Genomic DNA, 23,287 nt, shown 5'->3' on the forward strand with positions numbered 1-23,287 from the left:
CGTAAGCCTAACCCCACCCTCTAATTAACATATTGTCTTGCACCTTGCATGTTTAAGGTGGTCGTAACCTCACGGGACTCAGACTTTGAGAATAGTGCAGTGAGGGTCTCGTTGGAAGTGTGGAAAATGGGTCGCAAAGCAGATGCAGTGAATAATTGGCTAAAAGGAGTGACTGCATTTGGGCGTGGCCAAAGACCATAGTGTGAAGGAAGTAGCTGAATCTGCAGGTGTATGGAAGCGTGCGGTCATACGCATTTACTTTGCTGTGCCGTGTGAGAGAGGTGCATCACCCCAATAATATCTAGTAATAATAATGGTTGATATTTGTAGCCCATCTGTTGCTATGCACAAACAGACTGCCAGTCAAAACCACCCAGCTCAGAGCAGCTCTGTGGTCAGAACGCTGCCAAGTAAACAAGGTCTAAAGGCTCACCAACACCAACTGCGGTGGAATTGCATGGGTGGGGTTTCTAATAAAGTGGCCAGACATTGTAAATAGTGCTCAGAAAGCCTTAACAGCAGAGCTATACCTGATAAACTTGCCACTGCTACTATGTCAGTGTCATGGCTGTGCTGAAAATGCACCAACACAGTGGTAATACCTGGTGGTCCCATGGTGGTCCTTTCACTGCTAAAAGTATACGTTCCTTTTAGGGGTTCTTTGATTTGAAACTGCAGAGAAACCTCTTAATGTGGAACTTCAAGGAACCATCAAGGAACTTTTTACAACTTTTATCAGTGTAGGATGGTCCTATGGCGGCAGCGGTGGTGGTGGTGGTGCAAAGTGAGAGGGTCGTTATCTGTGTAACTGTACACCTACAAAGAGCACCTGCATGGCAGGTGTTTCTGCTAAAAAGGCCAAACCAAGACTGCAGGTTCTGGGTTATCTGGCATTACAGCGCTCTTTGTACCGCTCATTTGCACGTCCCTTTAAACGACAGTTGCTATTTATAAACATGTCTTTGTCTGAAGAGTTTAAATGCACTTCAGCCCTCCCAAACCATTTTTCAAAAGTGCTCTCGCCCAATCAGGGACCCCCTCTCGCTCAAGTGTATCGATATGTCACAGGTTTTTCTATACCTCCTTCCTCCCCCACGCCGTACACTTTCGGCACTCTCACTGACTTTTTGCATGAGTCAATGAATGGGTGGCTTTCGTCTTTCGGAATGACGAGCAAGCTGGACAGGTGAGTAAAAACAAAAAAACGCAGAATCCTGAGAGAGAGAAAAAGAGAGAGAGAAAAAAACTGGATATGCAACAGAATGCGTCCTATGGGACGTCCCGTAGGACTGTTATGATTATTAAGTATTAGGTGTTTCTATAAATTGTTACAAATGAAAAATCTCATGAGGTGTCTGATGCTGGTAATGCAAAGTCATTTTCATACTTTCTCTACTTTCACTACTGATGAATGAAACTGAGAAACTACTGGTTTTATGTGTGTGTGTGTGTGTGTATGCATGCATGAGTGTGCTTTAATTAGCTCGGCACGGTGCACTATTCTACTTTTCGGCGCATCTCTATAGTAATCTAGATCTCAATATCAAAAACGCCCCTAAATAAAGTGAGTGCAGGCTTAGTCTAAGTATAGCAATAACGGTAAGTTAAGCTACAGCCGACTCAAATGAGTTTGTTATGGCAATCCCCGCACGCACGACTGCAACAGTGGCAGTCCTGAAATTAAAAAAAGCCGCTTGCTCGCTATTTCCCCAATCATCAAACTAAATGACTGAACGGTTTCGTTATTTATGTGCCTTTATGTTGTCTTTGTAGTTCTGATGCCTTTTTGAACTGATGTAGGTCTTGCACCTTCTGCAGAAGTCTCAGCAGGACCTCCACCCTTGTGTTCCTTTGCATAGGCAGTCATAAGTCATGCCGTACGTCACCGATTATGACTAACACTGTTCCTCATGGGTTCTTTTGGGGGTTATGCTGTGCTGTAGAGTTCTGCTCACCCAGAAGAAGTTTATCTATCACTACAAGAACGTACGCTGGGCTCGCGGGAGGCATGAGACTTACCTCTGCTTTGTGGTGAAGAGGCGAATCGGCCCCGACTCCCTGTCCTTCGACTTCGGACACTTGCGCAACCGCTCCGGCTGCCATGTGGAGGTGAGTGATGGACGGACGGACCACTGCAGGAGAAGGAAGTGCGGTGCTGATGATGTCAGGGCGGTGCCGACATGGGCGACGCTGACGTCAAAGCGGTGCTCAGGCTGAAAAACAATATCTTCTTAGTCCAAATACTCCCAAAAACGTATCTTTCAAAGCAGCTATAAGACTAACAGGCGTCTACTGCATGGTGCCTAAATCCTCGCACACTCTCCTGAAAACCGAGTTGTGTGGTGATCCCTGATTTTGGGGTTTCTGACACTGTGTGACTTACTGTTATCTATAAACATGGACTGAAGGTCAGAAACCAAATAATCAAGACATTATTTAACATGGTTTGAGGAGAGGATGGTGGTTCAGGCCTGTAGTTAGCCCCATGCTAATTAGTAAACAGAAGCCTCCATTACTTGTTGAGGCAGACCTCAGACACCAAACACCAAATGTCTCAGCAGATCGTCTAGATTAGTATATTCCTCATCTCACCTTTCCCTTCCCGTCAGCTCCTCTTCCTGCGCTACCTCGGGGCGCTGTGCCCGGGCCTGGGGGGTCCTGGTGTGGACGGAGCCAAAGTGGGCTACGCTGTGACCTGGTTCTGCTCATGGTCGCCCTGCTCTAACTGCGCCAGGCGAATCACCAACATCCTGTCCCAGACGCCCAACCTCCGGCTCCGAATCTTCGTCTCCCGCCTCTACTTCTGCGACCAGGAGGACAGCCTGGAACGGGAGGGGCTGCGGCACCTACTGAGGGCAGGGGTGCAGGTTTCGGTCATGACGTATAAAGGTACGGGGAGAGCGCTTCACACGTCATCTGTTGAACGCGTGCCTGCAGGGGCGCGCTTCCACTTTCAGTTTTAGACGAGAAGGTACTGACCACTGCATACCGAGAACACCCCAAAAGACCTGCCTGCCTGATGTTTTGGAGATGTTCTAACCCAGTCGTCTAGAACATCACAGTTTGGTTCTTGTCAAAGTGGCTCAGATTCTTACGCTTGTTTATTTGCCCTGCACTAACTCATCAACGTCAAGAACTGACTGTTCACTCGCTGCCTGATATTAACAGCCCTTGACAGGAGCCACTGTAACCCAACTGCTGGAGTGCTTTTAGAAGTTCAAATATAAAATAATATAAATGTATAATATAGATTATGAACTGTTCTATATGCATGAACTATGAACTGTTCAGTATGCATGTTTCATGTATATGTTTCATATATATATATATATATATATATATATATATATATATATATATATATATATATATGCTGAAACACTGATAGCAGTGGTTGCTACATTTGTACTATATACTATACTGAAATATATTATAGTATATTTTGTATGTATATATATATATATATATATATATATATATACAAACACACTATTCTATACTTCAGTGTGTATATATATATATATATATATGCTGAAACACTGATAGCAGTGGTTGCTACATTTGTACTATATACTATACTGAAATATATTATAGTATATTTTGTATGTATATATATATATATATATATATATATATATACAAACACACTATTCTATACTTCAGTGTATATATATATATATATATATATGCTGAAACACTGATAGCAGTGGTTGCTACATTTGTACTATATACTATACTGAAGTATATTATAGTATATTTTGTATGTATATATATATATATATATATATATATATATATATATATATATGCACTATAATATACTTACTATACTATAATATAATATAATTTAAATATCTTTTTTTCTTTTCATAGCTGTGGGTGCTACATTTGTACTGGTAGTTGTGGGTACTATATTGGTAGTATGTACTATATTACACTGCAATACATACTGATATACAGTGTATACACATACACATACTGATGTACATACTGATGATCTTTTCCTCGCCAGATTTTTTCTACTGTTGGCAGACGTTCGTGGCTCGCAGGGAGAGATGTTTCAAAGCCTGGGACGGCCTTCACCAGAACTCTGTCAGACTGTCCCGCAAGCTCAACCAAATCCTTCAGGTTCTTATCAAAACACCTTTAAAGGGCCCATACCCAACATTTCCTTGTGTTGTATATGTCTCTCTGAGGTCCACTAATGTTGTTTTTATGACTTAATGAATCGATAAAGTCAGGATTTGTTTCTATTTGGTGGTTTTCCAACCTCTCTTTAACCTTGACTGTGCCTTTAACACTCAACATATGTAAACGAACTGGCCGCCGTGTACTGGGTCTTGTTAGAAAAGCAGTCCGAGCTGAAACTGTATGTTATGACTGTAATGTGAATTTGCGGGGTTGGACTACTCATTACACACATTGCGTGGACTGAGAGGAGATGTCTATGCTTTGAGAATGTGGAAATTCTCAGTGTCTTTTTGTTCTGTAAAAGCCAGAAAATGTTTAGTATTGTAATAGTATTTCTCTATATGGACCCTTTAACACCAACACCCGCTAATATCACTGTCAGTAACAAGCTAGAACTGTGCTAGAATGTGGGACTCCCTAACTTACCCACTCTTCTCCTCCACAGCCCTGCCAGACTGAAGATCTGAGGGACGTCTTCGCTCTGCTGGGTCTCTGATGCAAAAGCAGAGACTGTGGGGAATTAAAAAAAGCATTAGGTGCTGAAATGGTGCTGTCAACTTCAATTCCTGAGACTTGAATTTTTTTTTGCATTAATTTTGTATTTTTAATTAAGCATTACAGTTTGTTTTAACATGTCTAACAAAACTACAATAAAGCGTTTGCTCCTTTTTCCTTACGGCCTCTTCATTAATGAGTTTAGTCGTACCTGGCTAACGTATTTAGCGCTGACACACCGGTTTACAGTACACAGTACCTCACGCTCTCAGGCCAGTAAATATAACTGGTCAGAAACTAAACACTATCAGTGACCAGACATCCAAGGGCAACTGGGCTAGCTGAACAGGCTAATGGCGGCCGAGGAGCTAAATATGGACGAGAACAGTGGCTAGATAACAAAGCTGTGTGTGAGTGCATTTGCACATCTGTGTCAGCAATGCAAAACTTGCTTGATCAAGCTTTTCATGCTAATCATGCTTGACCCGCTAATCCATCAAACGAAAACGAAAATCGCAATCTATGCTGATCAACCAGCTTAGCTAGCTAGCTAACTGTTTTGTCTGTTTGTTTGTTTTTGTTCCAGCAGGAACTTCCTTCCATATCGGTTTGAAATATCGGAATAAATATCGGAATAGCGTTAATTTCCCCCTGAAGTCGATACTATCGCTAGCTAGCTCACTTAACGTGCTAGCTACATGTTTTGTTTGTTTGTTTGTTTGTTTGTTTTTGTTCCAGCAAGAACTTCCTTCCATATCGGTTTGAAATATCGAAATAAATATTGGAATATCGTTAATCTTCCCCTGAAGTCAATACTATCGTGCGCCCCCTAGGAAAGCGGTTTCCTAGCTAGTGCTAGCTCACTTAGCTAGCTAGCTAAGTGTTTTATTCGTTTCTTGTTTGTTTGCTTGTTTTTGTTCCAGCAGGAACTTCCTTCCATATCGGTTTGAAATATCGGAATAAATATCGGAATATCGTAAATTTTCCCCTGAAGTCAATACTATTCCTAGCTAACGCTAGCTCACTTAGCTAGCTAGCTAACTGTTTTATTTGTTTGTTGTTTGTTTGTTTTGTTCCAGCAGGAACTTCCTTCCATATCGGTTTGAAATATCGTAATAAATATTGTAATAAATATCGGAATATCGTTAATTTCTATCTGAAGTCGATACTATCGCTAGCTTAGCTAACTTAGCTATAGCTAGCCAGCCATTTTCTGAGGTCCCAGTGAAACCACCAGCCCTGGACGCTGCGTCCCATCAGGTCCCAGTCTGAATCTGCGGCGCACATACACGGTGTATTACGGCGTCACCGGGCTCCGTTACCGGCCGAGAGAAGGCAGGGGAAACCGGGCCGGCCGAAGGGGTTAACAAGCAAGATGGCGGCCGAGGCGGAGTACGAGTCGATTCTGTGCGTGAAGCCTGACGTCAGCGTGTATCGAATTCCACCGCGAGCGTCGAACCGCAGCGTCAGGTAACCGACCGGAGCCCTGGAGACGAGCCCGTCTCACCTGCCCTTAGCGTCCGGTTCGGGTTTCGGCCTCCGTTTAACACCTTAATCAGCCCGTTTTCACACCTTTTTAACCGTTAAACGGAACCTGACATTTCCCCGAACCGTTCTGGGCGGTTCACGCGGGGCTCACTGAGCCCAGGGGCGGGGAGGGGGCGGCTGTGTTGTGGGGTCGGCTAGGCTGCGCTGCTGCGTTCAGGGGGCCCAGAGAGTCCGCACAGCATCCCTGCCTCGCCTCCTCTGCACCAACAGAGCTCGTATTCGTCTTAATTTGACGTTTAACCCTGTCAGGACTAACTGCCAACACTACGAGACGTTTATTTACGTCTGTTTAAACGTGAAAACGCTCTCAGTAGCTAGCTAGTTAGTTAGCTAGCAAGCAAGCAAGCATGTTGTGCAGGCTACCTGTGATGATCACACGACTTCTTAACAGCTCAGCAGTCAACAGATTAGTTAGAGTTAGCTAGTTAACAGAGTGAGTTAGTTAACTAGCTAGTTATCTAGTTAGTTGTTTAAAAAAAGCCCTAAAAACAATCCCGGCTAACGCTGGAGCTGAGACCCTGTCAGCAAGCCAAGTCTGGTTGGAGGCGATGCTCTACAGCCTACAATCATAATCATATTACTGTTCATTTTTTTTAATAAATCAGTGTTTAATTAAGCCTCTGAGTGTTGAATCAACACTGCGACTAGCTATGTTCACCGACAGGGCTGTGCATTGGTTTTAAGGACCTGGCGATACAATTGGTATCACGATACAGGGGTTAGGATTCAGTATATGGCGATACTGTACGCAAGTCTGTATATCTGAGTTATGAAATCCTGTTTTATTAAACATTCATATGCATAAAATCTGGGTGATGTTAAAAGTTGAAGTGTTGGGGTAAGTGTACCTATGAAGCTCACCAAATCAACGTACGGAAGTTTTTAGAGCACAAGACATTGATTCATGAAGTGTCGGTCTCTCAAAGAATTATATTCTACTTAACTGGAGTTTGGCTAATTATCAACACACACCAGCATCTACATCAACCATTGGTCAAACCGATGCTTACGTCCCACCTTCTCACCACCACTATTGGTCCACACATCTTCATCTACATCAACCATTGGTCAAACCGATGCTTATGTCCCACCTTCTCACCACCACTATTGGTCCACACATCTTCATCTACATCAACCATTAGTCAAACCGATGCTTGCGTCCCACCTTCTCACCACCACTATTGGTCTACACATACCTAGCATCTACATCAACCATTAGTCAAACCGATGCTTACGTCCCACCTTCTCACCACCACTATTGGTCCACACATCTTCATCTACATCAACCATTAGTCAAACCGATGCTTACGTCCCACCTTCTCACCACCACTATTGGTCGACACATCTTCATCTACATCAACCATTAGTCAAACCGATGCTTATGTCCCACCTTCTCACCACCACTATTGGTCCACACATCTTCATCTACATCAACCATTGGTCAAACCGATGCTTATGTCCCACCTTCTCACCACCACTATTGGTCCACACATCTTCATCTACATCAACCATTAGTCAAACCGATGCTTACGTCCCACCTTCTCACCACCACTATTGGTCTACACATCTTCATCTACATCAACCATTAGTCAAACCGATGCTTACGTCCCACCTTCTCACCACCACTATTGGTCTACACATACCTAGCATCTACATCAACCATTAGTCAAACCGATGCTTACGTCCCACCTTCTCACCACCACTATTGGTCTACACATCTTCATCTACATCAACCATTAGTCAAACCGATGCTTGCGTCCCACCTTCTCACCACCACTATTGGTCTACACATACCTAGCATCTACATCAACCATTGGTCAAACCGATGCTTATGTCCCACCTTCTCACCACCACTATTGGTCTACACATACCTAGCATTTACATCAACCATTGGTCAAACCGATGCTTATGTCCCACCTTCTCACCACCATTATTGGTCTACATGTATCTTCATCTACATCAACCATTAGTCAAACCGATGCTTATGTCCCACCTTCTCACCACCACTATTGGTCTACATGTATCTTCATCTACATCAACCATTAGTCAAACCGATGCTTACGTCCCATCTTCTCACCACCACTATTGGTCTACATGTATCTTCATCTACATCAACCATTAGTCAAACCGATGCTTATGTCCCACCTTCTCACCACCACTATTGGTCTACATGTATCTTCATCTACATCAACCATTGGTCAAACCGATGCTTATGTCCCACCTTCTCACCACCACTATTGGTCTACACATACCTAGCATCTACATCAACCATTGGTCAAACCGATGCTTACGTCCCACCTTCTCACCACCACTATTGGTCCACACATCTTCATCTACATCAACCATTAGTCAAACTGATGCTTACGTCCCACCTTCTCACCACCACTATTGATCTACATGTATCTTCATCTACATCAACCATTGGTCAAACCGATGCTTGCGTCCCACCTTCTCACCACCACTATTGGTCTACACATCTTCATCTACATCAACCATTGGTCAAACCGATGCTTATGTCCCACCTTCTCACCACCACTATTGGTCTACATGTATCTTCATCTACATCAACCATTAGTCAAACCGATGCTTATGTCCCACCTTCTCACCACCACTATTGGTCTACATGTATCTTCATCTACATCAACCATTGGTCAGACAGCTATGCAGCACAATCGATTGGCCTCAGCATAAGAAAAAGGCCTAAACACAATATCAACACAAATGAGTTTGGCTTTACTGGACTGTTATTTTCGCTTTCTTTTTAAATTCGCATGAAAATAATAATTTAAAAAGATGTAAACATGGTAAAACTAACTGAGAATAATTTCTTAAATACTTATTTCATTTTAATACTAATATAGGATAGTATTTTTGAAGTAATTTACTATTTTTAGTTGAAATGGTGGCTCAGCGGTTAGAGCGCCAGGCTGGTGGGTTCAATACCTGCTCCCCAGGTGCTACAGCGATGGCTGCCCACTGCTCTGGGCACGTGTGCTCATGGTCACTGTGTGTGTGTTTGATCAGTAGTTTGTGTGTGTATCTCTGTGTGTGTGTGTGTGTTCAACACTAATGGTGAGTATTGGTGAATTGGTGGGTGTCCGGCCCACTCAAAGCCACTGAGCCACAACATCCTGACCTCGCCGGACACCCACATGCCCCCCCCCCTTTTTTTTTGGGTCACCCTACTCTAGTGGGCTGTTGAACAGTTAACCCAGGGCCTTTTTCTTTTTAAGTCCAGCTGGACTGGTGTAAACACCGTGGGTCACTGCTGGGTCATTCGGTACTGTGGGTTCTGCAGTGTCGTCGGCCAGCTATCGAACCCTGGTTGCCTCATATCTTCATCTGCATCACTTCTCATCAGCGGAGCGTCTGGGTGAACTCTGATGACCTCAGACGTCATCTAACATGATTTCACTGCATAATCCGTGTAAACAAGGAGTGCGTGCGTGCGCGCGCGCGTGTGTGTGTGTGTTTACGCGCGAGGGCGGAGGATATTATTGTTTAGCTCCTCGCTAATACGGTGACGCGCTCGCGCTTCCGGCCGGTGCGTTTGTTTGTGCTCGTCTCCGGGAGCTGATTGGTCTGGTCCGGTCCGGTCCGTCCGGCGCGTGGGAGAGGAAGCGCAGCGTTTCATCATGCCACGAGCTCGCGCGGAGCTGACTAATAAAGGGATGATGCGATAAGTCCGTCTCGCGCATCACAGCTCTCATATACACTCCTCTGATTTACCACATCCGGGCTCCAGCTTCATCCGGGCTCTTGACCTCAGAGCTGGTCCAGCTCGGAAGAGAAGAAGCATCATGCAAAAGTTTGGGTACCCCCAAGAGTATGGAGCTCTGATAAATTTGACCAAGATCTTCAGGTCCCAGAGCTTGAGTATCCTGTTTGGGTCATGGTTTGGTCACACCCTGCTGAAGATATATATATATATATAAAAAACAGCCTGACCAGCTCCAACTGGTTGACCAGCTTGGCTCTTGACCAGTATAGGGCATGCTTTTGTTTGACCTGTGTGGTTTAGCTGGTCTACCAGCATTAACAATCTGACCAAACTGTTTGACCAGCATAACCAAGCTGGTTGACCACCAGTATGACCAGCCTGACCAAACTAGTCAACCTGAATGGCCAAACTGTTTGACCAGCATGACCAAGCTGGTTGACCACCAGTATGACCAGCCTGACCAAACTAGTCAAAGTGAATGACCAAACTGTTTGACCAGCATGACCAGCATAACCAAGCTGGTTGACCACCAGTATGACCAGCTTGGTGAAGTTAGTGATGCTGGTAGATACATTAGTCCATCTAACTCAAACGAAAACGTACATAAACCAGCTGATTTACCAGCAACCTGACCAGATGGTCAGTTTTTGCCTGGATGACCAGCTTTTCAACCCCCTTGAACATCAAAGAACTAGTTAGACCATCTAAAAGCAGCTACCAGCAAAAGCTGGTCTTAAGCTGGACTGGTCATCAGTAGGAAAGGTCAAGTGATGCAAATTTCAAAGCTTCCTAAAAACTCTTGTGCCAACAATCAGCAGCCACGGGAGACTCGGAATATCGGAATATCAGACTATAAACATGACTGGTTGTTTATGTTTACATGTTTACAGCTTGTCTCCATCTGTGTGTGTTTTGCAGGGCGGCAGACTGGAAGTTGGACGCTCCTGATTGGACGGGTCGGATGAGGGTCACTGCCAAGGGGAAAGTTGCGTATATAAAACTAGAGGACAAAATCTCAGGTTAGAGAAGGTGGAGTAAACACATCCACCCACCCACCCACCCACCGTCCAGCAGTAGCGCACAAACACACTGACAGACCGAGACGGGCCGATTCATCTGCTTAAAGTTTAAACATACAACTCATTGTTATATTTATTATAATTGTTATCATAATGTTTATTATTATTATTAATAATAATAATAATAATAATAATCATACATTATAATACATTTTCAGAAATGCACTTGTTTAATTGTTTTAATATACATATTTTAATTATATATAGACATTATGAACTAAAATATTTGTAACTCTTTAGTAATATATTATTTGAATAAGTATACATTTATATTGTAATAATTCAATTTTTTATGATTTAATTTAATTTTGTTTTGTATTCCATTTTCTACATTCATTTTAATTATTGAATTATTTATTAATAATATTAACTGTAATAATAACTGCTATTGTTTTTATTTTATTATAAGTAGTAACAGCTGAAATAAAAATTGTTTTACATTTTATTAGTGTTTGTTTATATTTGTTAGATTTTGGGAAAATTCATATTTAAATAACTTTATATTTATTGACTGTTTTGTATTAATTTGTTTTGTTTAAATGAATTTATTTGTCATTTTACTGTACTTATTATTATTATTATGATATAAATATCAACCCATATCACCTGCTTCTATCCTTCAGTCATGGTCCAGGCTTAAATAAATAGGTGACCCAATATGCTAATGTATCTAACAATGGATGGAAGTTAAAAGGTCGGTTGTGATGCAGTTTTCCTCTTGTCCTGTAGGGGAGCTGTTTGCCCAAGCCCCGGTGGACCAGTATCCCGGTATCGCAGTGGAAACCGTCAGTGACTCGAGTCGTTACTTCATCCTGCGGATTCAGGACGACAGCGGTGAGTTCGCGAGAATAAACACTGAACGAAACGTCTGAATGAAGTGCAGGAAACCAAAACCCCCAACACCCTCCACCCTCCACCCTCCCCCATCCTTTTCTGTTCTCAGGGCGTAGTGCGTTCATCGGCATCGGATTCGAGGACCGGGGAGATGCCTTTGACTTTAACGTGGCTTTGCAGGATCATTTTAAGTATGTTAATGTTATTATTTCACTAAAATAATTATTTCAGATTTTGTTATTATTTTTATTATTATTATTATTAATAATAATAATAATATTGATTATTATAGATATATTAGGTCACAGTATGTCAGGCTCATTCTAACCGACTCTCTCTCTCTCTCTCTGGCAGGTGGGTGAAGCAGGATACTGAGTTTAGTAAGCAGGCTCAGGCTCCAGACTTGGGCCCAAAACTAGACCTGGGCTTTAAAGAGGGCCAGACCATCACTCTCAACATTGGGGTAAAAACAAAACGCTCTTCCTCTTAAAAGGGGGCAGTTCATCAATAAGTCAGATCAACACGATTGATCTCTGACCCCAGATACCGACGATCAGCCGATCTGTTTGGGATCTGACGTGTGCTTCTTTAGTTAATAACCGATAGCTGCTAGGCTAATGATGCTAACAGTCACTCTGGGGTCAGAGATCTATCAGTTTCTGTAATCCAGCCTAAGTGAGACATATTATTGCTGTTTATTGAATCATTGCCCTTATATAGGATAGCCACACTAGCCCACCGTAGTTGCAAGTTTGGCGGCGCTAGCAAGGGGGCAAGCAAACCTAAATGTGAGCCCGAAAACAGTGGAGAACCCTCCTTAGACCGTCCCCTCGGCTCTGTGCTCTCAGATATGAGGCTTTATCCTCTAAACAGGTGGATTTGAGCATCGGTTAGCTGTTCTGTGGTGTTTAGCCTGCTAGCTGACTTATCTAAGCCTAGCTAGCCGGCTACGAGTCCAAACACAGCAGAACCGGCCTCTGCTTTCTTCTTGTCTTCTTTCTTCTGTTCCTGCCAGCACCAATCACTGGACCTCATGGTCAACATGAGAAGTTCTGTGCTCAGTCAGCAGCTGAAGCTGAGCTAGTTAAGGAGAGGCTAGCTTAGCATGTGGCTACAGATCCAGAAGGAAACCACAGGAAAGGCCTTTAAATCAGCTTCAGTCGCTCTTCCTGTGTCTAAACGTTTGAACTGGGCGCAGAACGCTCCGCCCCCGGTAGCATCGTATACCGGTGTTATCCCGGGACAGGATGTGGGGGGGGGAAGTAGACGCCACCCACCCGAGTTCAGTCTTTTTCTTTTTCCCCCAGCAAAGCAAAAAGAGGGACAAATCCCGTCCCCAAAGTTCAGGTGGGTTTGGACTCCTTCCACCTCCTCCCAGCGGCAAGATAGCCCCGCCTCCTTTAGCCACATCCGCCAATCACGACACAGAACCGCTGACCGGAGGCAGCGACACAGGTAAAGCTAACCTTGCATATGTGTGTACTTTGATGAGTGTAGTCTGCTGAGTGCGTATTTACACCTATGAGCCAAAACATTAAGACTTATTAAGGTAATAGTGTAGGTGGTCTGGGTTTTGGGCTGCGAGGAACCTGCTATGATCGTTATGTCCAGACGTCTGGACCATCAGAGCGTCTCCCAAACAGCCAAAAGGGTTGCAGTGCGGGAACCTCAACAGGGTGTCGGGCACCCTGTAGGGACCGATCCATCTGAAGTCATAATCTTAGGTTATAATGTTTTGGCTCATACAGTGTGTGCACATCCAGGTCCAGTAGCTCACTCTCGGGTCCGCTTTTCTCCTCAGGCTGCTTATTAGACCTGGACAGCAGCAACTCCGACACCCAGGCCCAGCCCGCGGCTCCCAGCGCAAACACGGACCTGTGGGGGGATTTCACGTCCGACAGGTAAAGCACATGCAAGTGGAGAAGTGGAATGTCAACCTGTACAGTCAGTAGCATGCAAAAGTTTTGGCACCCTGAATGGTCAGTACTTGGTAACACCCCCTTTTTCGTGGGTTTTCGTCTGGTGACTCTCCCATGGCGCTCATATTAGTGCAGGGGTTGCTGCACAGTAGAACAGTGCACCACCGCTCCAGAGTCGGCTAAATGTTTATGTAGGTCTTTTGGATCAAACACCTTGACCTTGAACTCTGGGTTCGTGAGGCCCTCTCGGAATTTGGAAAACCTGATTAACCCAGTTCCAAGTCTTTGCCTTAACCACGGTGCTCATAGCGCCATCTGGTGTCCTCAAGGCCCCATTAACGCCCATTATCCCCAGCCGGCTGCAGCAGCACCGATGTGGACGCTCTCAGAAGGTAAATAAAGGAGTTGCGGTTCTGCAGTGCAGTGGAACCTGAAAACAGACCATAATATCTGACCCTTTATTAAACTGTCACTGAAACGGTCTGTTTTACCAGCGGGAGAACCGGGAGAACCGCTCGCTCGGCTTTTTCTGAATACAAACCAGCACTGAAGAACCCATTCAGAACCGAGTGGAGGCTAACGCTAATGCTAACACACACACACTCGCTATAGAAACCCCAATCACACACACACACAGCACATTCCCCCACTATGAACCAGTTATTACACACCAGTAGACCAACAACAACCACAGATACCAGTCCAGAGTGTGTACCACTACACATACCTGACTGCAGTGTTGTAATGGAGCTGGGAGCTGATTGGTCAGGGAGGAGATCAGACTGGATTATTAGATATTAAACATTATAAAACATATTTTTTAGATTATGTTAATTTTAGATTAGATAATTTTAAACTAAATAAGTCAGTCCAGAATGTCTGATTATAGAATCTGATATTAAAAATAAAGGGATTTTCTGAACGGATTAATCAGCAGCTCGTCTGATCTAAACTGTGGGTCTGGATCGGATCGGATCCGTATCAGCTGACACTCAGCATCAACACACTCCATGTCTTTTGGAGATCAGTTCGTCTTCCACTCACTCAACTATTCCCACTAACACACATGTTGACTAGGGGTGCCCACTGCATGCGCCTGAGTACTCAAGGAGGCCCCCTGGTGGTTCACAGGCCTGCAGAACTGCACAGGCATCGTGTTGTGATTGTAAAAGTGTAGCGTGTGCAACTGCAAAATAATTGATGGCCCTTGTAGCCGCACTAGCATTAGCAAAAACTTTCCCCTGTGCGTTTTTCAAGCGCTGTTGCTGTTGGAACGTGGTTAAAGCTCTTTATGGCTGCATTACCATACGCTGAACACCGGCCCTTTTCCCCCCTGTGTTTATGCCGTTGATAGAAGAGGCTAATGATCTTTCACAAAATATGTCTGTAGTCAGTTTGCGGTCAGCGAAAAAGCAATGGCGCGTAGCTTTCCGGGGTCAAATATTTGTGCTGTCAGCTTAAAGACAGTGTAAATGTTTAGCTTGTATCATAAATGCTGTAATTGCAGTGTTGCAGCGGGTTGGATTTCAGTGAACTGCAGATGGAAGGTTGGAAACCTGCTTTGTCGCCCCCTGGTGGCCGGTTGTGGCTTTGGCACGGAGTTCAACCGGTCGGAGGCTTTGATAGCACTTTATCTGAAGGCTGCTTACATGAGGACTTTATAACACAGTGCATAAGCACTGAATAACATCTACATTTAAATGTTTCATTAAAAAATATTTAATATCTGAACATTTCATTCAGAATGGACTTTTATGGTTTATTCATTTATTTATTTATTTGCCTTTCTCCTTCCATCCGACTTGACAGACATTCTGCAGGCATAATAAAAGGTTTAATAAAGGTGTTATAACTCGTTAGCACAAGCCTTAGCACTTTAGTGTTATTCATAATGGAAGCCGCTTGTGAAAACTGATGCGGGCGATGCTGCTGCTTTGTAAACATGTTAAGCAGTGCTTATGCAGGTCTTACTGTTGTCTGCGGAGGCTACCTACACAGTGCCTATGTAGGCAGCCTTCAGATAGAGTGTTAACCAAAGGAACAGTTCATAACGGGCGATGCTAGGCTAATGTTGCTAACAAACACTGCACTTGGACTGTCACCAATCTCATCTCATATTACATAGGGATATACATTTTTGGTAGAACATCACCTTGAAAGGTCATTTTAGTAGGAGAACGTCAATTTGCTGGATATAAATTTTTGATGAAATGTCATCTTTAATATTAATTTTATTAAAACTTCCTGGATATTGATCTCAGTAGAACATCACCTTAGTTGTTACTTTTAGTAGAACTTTATCTTCAATAGTAAATGACTAATCACTAAATATAAATTCTTGATACATTTTCTTGGAAGTAATTTTAGTAGCACGTCATTTTTGATATGAGTGTTTATAAAACTTCATACTGGATATTAATTCTTGATGAAATGTCATCCTTAATATTAATTCAGTAAAACTTCCTGGATATTAATTTTAGTAGAACATCATAACATCAGTAGTAGAAGTGAAATTTAGTAGAACGTCATCTTGGACGTTAAATTTTAAAGAACTTTTTCAAACTTTAAAGAACTTTACATTTTATTAGAACGTCCTGGATATTAATCTTAGTAGAACATTACAAGATTAGATGTTAATTTTTGTAAAACTTCATCCTGGAAGATAAACTTTAATAGAATTATCTTGGACGTAAATTTTAATATGAAACGTCATGATGGATATAAATTTTTTGATGAAATGTCATCTATAATTTGAATTATAGTATATTATATATAATAATATTTTATTAGAACCACATCCATTCACCAAACTAACAAAGATCCGGAGGAGTTCTGAGAGACCGGCTGAGAGACGAACGTTTTTACGGCTTGTTTTACAGGGAGATGCGATTGGTGACAGTCTAAATGCAGTGCTTGTTAGCAACGTTAGCCTAGCATGTCCTGTTGTAAACGAAAGAAGCTCAGGTGAGATACCAAAGGTGTCCTGGCTGACTGACTGAGTCTGAGCTCGGAGATAAATTGGGAGCATTTGGGTTTTTGAGGAACTGCTCCTTTAAGAGTGTACAGGTCAACACCTTACAGTGAATCTCTCTCTCTCTCTCTCTCTCTCTCTCTCTCTCTTTTTCAGTTTGTCATCTGAACCGGACAAGCAGGACTCTTCCTCCACCAGCTGGGTCCAGTTCTGAGTGTGTGGGTATGGGTGTGTTCACACGTTCGGACTGACACTTAAAGTGGCAGTTCGGCCCAAAACTGTGCGACATGCTGACCTCTAGTGGACAGGCGTTAGCCTATCTGTCAACATCGACTAAATATCTAACAGTGAGTCCAGCAGAGTCAGGAACTAGATCACTGGACACCTCCCCACGGTTTCAGGAGAGGGCGTGATGGTTTAGACGGCTAATTAGCATCATGTTAATTGGTCAGCTGATCGAACACATTTGACCGAACTGTTACTTTAAGTTTATCCCCCAATTTCTCCCCAATTTACCGTTCCTTTTCGGTTTCCCAAACCCGGTGTTTGAATAAGACAATGCAACCAACGCTGTACCAGTAAATAATGCTGTTTATTAACAAATAAATAAATATATAATGTATAGTTTATGTCTATATTTGTAAATGTATGAACTTTACCAGAGACAAGTTGATCTAGATCATTTGAGCAGCTTCATTTTCTGACGGTTCCACAGGTTCTGCTGTTTCTTTCAGAGTTGTGTCGCCCTCTAGTGGTGAAACTGTGTAGTATACTGTGTTTGAACCAGCCATGGTACAGCGAGATCCCGGCTGTATATGCAATCAGTCCCGTTAGCTGAGGTCTGAACCAGGCTGAAGTCTGGTACTCGCTCTTCTCAAGCTCTGAATCAGTCTCACAGTGTTATTGTTCTACGGGTTCCACGACTGTTCAAAAGTTTGGAATCACTTATATGAGTTTTATATAGTTATAATAAAGTTATTAAGCCCTGAATACTAAAACAGTAATCTACCTTTAGATCTGACCACAACTCAGTCAGTATGAAACAGTCTAGATATTCAATTATCCTGGATATTAATTTTAGGAGAACTACAGTTGGACGTTAATTTTAATAGAACTTCACGTTGGACGTTAATTTTTTAGTAGAACTTCATGTTGGACATTAATTTTAGTAGAACTTCATGTTGGACGTTAATTATAATAGAACTTTATGTTGGACGTTAATTATAATAGAACTTTATGTTGGACGTTAATTTCAGTAGAACTTCATGTTGGACGTTAATTTTAGAAAAACTTCATGTTGGACGTTAATTTTCGAAGAACTTTATGCTGGACGTTAATTTTCGAAGAACTTCATGTTGGACATTAATTTTAATAGAACTTCACTTTGGACGTTAATTTTAATAGAACTTTATGTTGGACGTTAATTTTTAGTAGAACTTCATATTCGACGTTAATTTTTTAGAAGAACTTCATGTTGGACATTAATTTCAATAGAACTTCATGTTGGACGTTACTTCTAGTAAAACATCCAGGATATTAGTAGAAATTCATGCTGGATGTCAACTGCAGTAGAACCTCAAACCTTAAATAAAGTGATTCCAAACTTTGAGAACTGTAGTGCGACTCATGAACTGCACTGTGTGTGTGTGTGTGTGTGTGTGTGTGTGTGTGTGTGTGTGTGTGTGTGTGTGTGTGTGTGTGAGATGGATGTAGTGGAGTGTAAACACTGCAGGAGGGCAGCAGGGGGCCACGTTCTGATGTCCTACAGTGGCACACTCTATTTAAGTGGCTGGACCAAAATGTACAGGCTAAAGATCACTGTGTGTGTGTGTGTGTGTTAAGATAAATGTGTGTATTACGTGTAAAATCGCAGTGTTGAACTCTAGTGTTGAGTAGTTAGATGTTAGTTGAAGTGTAACTGTGTGTATTTATTTCTGCAGGGTTGAGTCATCAATGTTCTGTTTTGTGTTGTTTGTTTGTTTGTTTGTTTGTTGGGGTTTGTTTATTTTCTGCTGTCTGTTCATTCAGAAATGTCTGCATATTGTATATGTGTTTGTTTCGGACAAATAATAAACAGAGAAGCTGCTGAGATTCTCATTTCAGCTTCATTTTTTGCTCGACAGACACAAAATAATACCATTACTTATTATATATTTATTACAATTCCATCATTTATTATATGAAATATATATCAAAATTGTAAATGTGCCAAACGAGACAAGGGTAGAACTTAATAAAACTTTCTGCTGGATCTTTTTTTTGACAGAAACAAAGCACTTTATTTTTTTTTTTATTTAATAAAAATTTAATTAACTATATTAAAAAAGACGTAATATATAGAACTCAAGTAGTAAATTTATGTAGGAAATAACTGTTGCTTTATTTGATAGCTTACTTTTTTTACTAACACTGATATGAAAAGATATGAGATACAGTATTGTAATGTAATAACATGAATATAGCACCAATAACAATGTGCTGTGAATAACACACACACACACACACACACACACACACACTGCTGCCGCCAGAATACGAACAATGTCATGATACAAAAATGAACACATTCAGTAAACTGACCAAGTCACAAAAAATTAATAATAAGAAGCTACAGGTTATGAAAACATGGACCGTTTAGGGTAATTCACAGACTTGGGTTAATAAAAGGAAAACTAGTTCCTCAGACTAGAGGACAAGATTAAAGGATCACTCCAGCATTTTCCCTTTTTTCAGCTTGATCCCTATTGGCCGAACCACTAAAACAAAACAAAAAAATTTTTTTGGAAGTTAAGCTGCAAATCTGTAGAATTTATTTAGTCAAAGATGGAACTACTTTTCTAGGAGGGACCATTCTTAACCAGTGTACTGATATGGCCAGAGGTTTCACAGGCCCCGCCTCATCACCTTGGTTACCGCAAGACATTAGGAAAAGTGGAACTACTTTTTTTATCTGTATTTCTCCACTGTTAAAAAGTAAGCGACTCTTAAAAAACACCTTTTAAAAAGTAGTTCCGGTTATTTACATTTTCCCTAAGCTTTTTTATTATGATCAGGACAAAGTAACCGGAACTACTTTTCACTGTCTTCTTCATCAGTGTTTAAATGTAAGTAAATAATCTGCACATCAAAAACAAAGAACACTGCAAACACTGGAAAACACCTTTAAAAAAAGTAGTTCCAGCTACTTCACCCTTTCCTTAAGGTTTTCATGGTGAACAGGCAGAAATACCCAGAACTACTTTTCACTGTCTTCTTCGTCAGTGTTTAAAAGCGAGCACCGAAACAAAAACACACACTGTAAAAAGTTTGTAGTTGCTCCTGCTTTCCTATGGTTTTAATTGGTGAACAGACTAAGTGAACAGAAGTAACTGGAACTACTTTTTCTGTGTTTCTCCATTGTATAAAAGTAAGCTAATGACTCACACACCAAACCAAAGGCCAAAATAGACCAAAATGTAGTTCCAGGTTATAGCGATTTTCATGGTGATTAGGCAGAAGTAACCGGTACTACTTGCTATAAAAAGTAGTTCCATTCTCTAGCTCTAGTCTGTTTTACCTTGCTGGTCTTTATTCCACACCCCCCCCCCCCTCTCTCTCTCTCTCTGTCTGTTTTAATTGTTGCTCGCCCATGTTCTGTTTCTTCTCTGGACACAGCGCTTCCTGGTCGACCTCTGAATTCGTTTGGGCCACCCGGATTTCTCTCTGCACAGTTCAGCTGAGAGAGAGAGAAAGAGAGAGAGGGGGGGGGGGGTTAATTTAGCAATTAAGCAATTAAGCAATTAGCTGGCCAGCTCAAGCCGGTCAAGCTGGTTGACCAAGGTTTGCTTGAGTTTGAGTTTGATGGTTAAGCTTCTCTACAAGCAAGATCAACATGACCAGGCTAGACCACCAGTAAGACCAGGCTTGACCAGGCTGGTTGACCAGCATGCCCAGCATCAGGGCAGGTAAAGTTTTCTTCTGGATGAGCAGCTTTTTAACCACCTTGACCATCTGAAAGCAGCTACTCAGGGTTCTGTGTCACTTTTTTTGACAGCAGGACAGCAGTTTGCTAACCCTTCTGCTGTGAGAAGCAAATCACAGATTTAGCTAGTGCAAGCTCACGGTCAAGGTAAGCTAATGAGTTAGCATTGAGAGTTGCAAACAAACCTAAGGAACCTTTGAGCTGGGGAAATGGTCGACTTTTAAACTATAGCCCCAAGCCCTACTCTTCAGAAAGGGTTGTTGCTATGCTAACTATGCTAACCATCAAAGAACGTCATGTGGGTGCCTAAAGGGTTAATGGAAAACTTGGACATGGCCAGTTTTTACATCCCTCAAAACTATCAGCTATCCTAGCGGCGTTACTCCTGCTATTAGGCGATCACTTGCGTTCAGCTGGTGTCTGTATGGATGCTAAAGGTGAGCTACTGAATGTCGGTGGTGTGTTTGTTCATTTCCTCACCCTTCAGAATTTCATCTTGCTGACACACCGTCCTCACACAGATCTCTTTGTTGATAACGTAGACTCGCGGAAGACTGAAGGAAGACAAGGGTACAGCGTTACAACGGTTCATCCCTCACACCAGGTTCCACACACACACACACAGATGGTGAGAGGCAACACACTGGCTGAGATCACCAGGCCAAGATCCCTAGGCTAAGATCCTTAGGCTAAGATCACCAGGCTAAGATCACCAGGCCGAGATCCCTAGGCTAAGATCCCTAGGCCGAAATCACCAGGCCCCGAAACCCAGGCCGAGATCCCCAGGCTAAGATCACGAGGTTGAGATCCCTAGGCCAAAATCCCTAGGCTAAGATCACCAGGCCGCTAAACCCAAGCCGAAATCCCTAGGCTAAGATCACCAGGCCGAGATCACCAGGTTGAGATCCCTAGGCCGAGATCACCAGGCCGAGATCACCAGGTTGAGATCCCTAGGCCGAGATCACCAGGCCGAGATCACCAGGTTGAGATCCCTAGGCCGAGATCACCAGGCCGAGATCACCAGGCCGAGATCACCAGGTTGAGATCCCTAGGCCGAGATCACCAGGCCGAGATCACCAGGTCGAGATCACCAGGTCGAAAAAACCCCGAACGTCCTGATTCTAATAAAATTTATATCCAGAATATGGTTAATACAGAATAATGGTTGCTATGATATTTCAGATGGTTGCTCCGGGGTTATTAGGTAGTTGCTAGGTGTTTCCAGTGATATTGCTATTGTATACCAGGTAGTTGCAAGATTGTTACTATGTTTTTTTTTTTGTTGCTATGTGGTTATTATAGTGTTGCTAGATGGTTGCTAGGCAATTGCTCCAAATGGTTGTGATGGGACAGGCCTGTCACAATAATAATAATGTTGACCACTTGTTGGCAGTGAGATCCTAAGTGTTTTTATGGCGCTGCTATAGAGTTGCTAAGCGGTTGCTATGGTGTTGCTAGGTGGTTGCTGTGGCACCCTGTGTGGTTAGTGGGCTGTAGCTTTATTATCATGACATAAGAAAGGTGCATCACCACATTCATTCCTATAGGGGAAAAATGACTGCTACATGGAAACAGGTGTGTGTGTGTGTGTGTGTGTATGTGTGTGTGTGTGTGTGTGTGTGTGTGTGTGTTACCTGTAAAGGCAGAGGGAGTGGATGCACCTCTTTAAAGGGCGATGGACGGAGTACATCCGAGTGCACGGGTACATTTCCTCTCGGCAGTCTAAAACACACAGCCATTGTTACACTCCTGCCTTTCAGACCCCTCCAAAAGTATTGGGACGAGGCCAGTTCTTTTGGTTTTGCTAAACACTGGATGACGTTTGGGTTTTATTAGAGAGTAGAAGAAACGTGAGACGGAAACATGGCAGCTTCAGTGGCAGACCTCCCACTCTTTACGTAAGCAAAAGTATTGAAACAGAATTTTTATTTCCGCAAATATTTAGTATTTGCGGCGCTTCTCCACAACGTCTCTCAGCTGATGTTTGTTTTGGAACCTCATGGTCAAAAGCATACAATCTGTCAAGCATGGTGGAGGTAGTGTCTTGGCGATGGTTTGCTAATCTTTACTGATGATATAACTCATGAATTATCTTGGATAAAGGTCAGGTTCTTGACCTGGTGTTTTGGGTCACTGTCTTGCTCTATGGTGTAGTTCCTGCTGATTAGACTGACCATCTTTTGCTAATCACCAACCTTTTTGGCCACGCCCACTGTCAAGAGTTTGTTTTTTCTTTGCTTTTGTGTTTTTTTGAGGTGGACACTGACCAAGGTGAGTCTTCACAGACAAAATCTAGAGTAAAACAATTCATTGGTTAAACACTCAATCTATCAGGGATCACCATGGCAACAGGAAGCAGTTGTCAATCATGTGTCAAATGGGTTCGAACCAAAGGTGCCACGTTCTAAGTTGTCTAGTGATATGTGTGTGTGTGTGTATACAAACTGACCTGATGGTGGTTCACCGTTTTCTAAGTATGGCAGCTCTGTTCCTGAAAAATAGAAATAGGCTAGTCTGAGTGGGTGGGGCTTAACTGCTGCTGTAAACAGAAGGATTTTTAAAATCATT

At 42.6% G+C, this 23,287-nt stretch overlaps 3 protein-coding genes across 4 annotated transcripts in view; 2 read left to right on the forward strand and 1 right to left on the reverse strand.

Annotated features, from left to right (window-relative positions):
* The first annotated feature begins 1,166 nt into the window (after positions 1-1,166).
* Positions 1,167-4,687, forward strand: aicda (activation-induced cytidine deaminase). Its single transcript, XM_072680594.1, has 5 exons — positions 1,167-1,186; positions 1,944-2,109; positions 2,610-2,889; positions 4,013-4,128; positions 4,637-4,687. Exons 1-5 carry the CDS (start codon positions 1,167-1,169, stop codon positions 4,685-4,687), a joined length of 633 nt encoding a protein of 210 aa, XP_072536695.1.
* A 1,277-nt stretch (positions 4,688-5,964) lies between these two features.
* On the forward strand, positions 5,965-18,849 carry LOC140556556 (adaptin ear-binding coat-associated protein 1-like). The gene is made up of 8 exons (XM_072680598.1): positions 5,965-6,156; positions 10,874-10,974; positions 11,764-11,868; positions 11,978-12,059; positions 12,223-12,331; positions 13,176-13,323; positions 13,670-13,769; positions 16,915-18,849. Exons 1-8 carry the CDS (start codon positions 6,062-6,064, stop codon positions 16,970-16,972), a joined length of 798 nt encoding a protein of 265 aa, XP_072536699.1. The 5' UTR covers positions 5,965-6,061; the 3' UTR covers positions 16,973-18,849.
* Positions 18,850-19,113: 264 nt separating this feature from the next.
* mfap5 (microfibril associated protein 5) overlaps positions 19,114-23,287 on the reverse strand; it is a 69,483-nt gene continuing 65,309 nt past the window's right edge. For both annotated transcript variants that reach the window (XM_072680597.1, XM_072680596.1), the window contains exons 4-7: positions 23,169-23,210; positions 22,354-22,441; positions 21,200-21,273; positions 19,114-20,473 (exon numbers count right to left, since the gene is read on the reverse strand). In XM_072680597.1, the coding sequence (XP_072536698.1) occupies positions 20,370-20,473; positions 21,200-21,273; positions 22,354-22,441; positions 23,169-23,210 (308 nt within the window). In that variant the 3' untranslated portion in view covers positions 19,114-20,369. The remainder of the gene's footprint in view (positions 20,474-21,199; positions 21,274-22,353; positions 22,442-23,168; positions 23,211-23,287) is intronic.

This window comes from Salminus brasiliensis, chromosome 5, assembly GCF_030463535.1.
Source record: "Salminus brasiliensis chromosome 5, fSalBra1.hap2, whole genome shotgun sequence".
Lineage (NCBI taxonomy): Eukaryota > Metazoa > Chordata > Actinopteri > Characiformes > Bryconidae > Salminus > Salminus brasiliensis.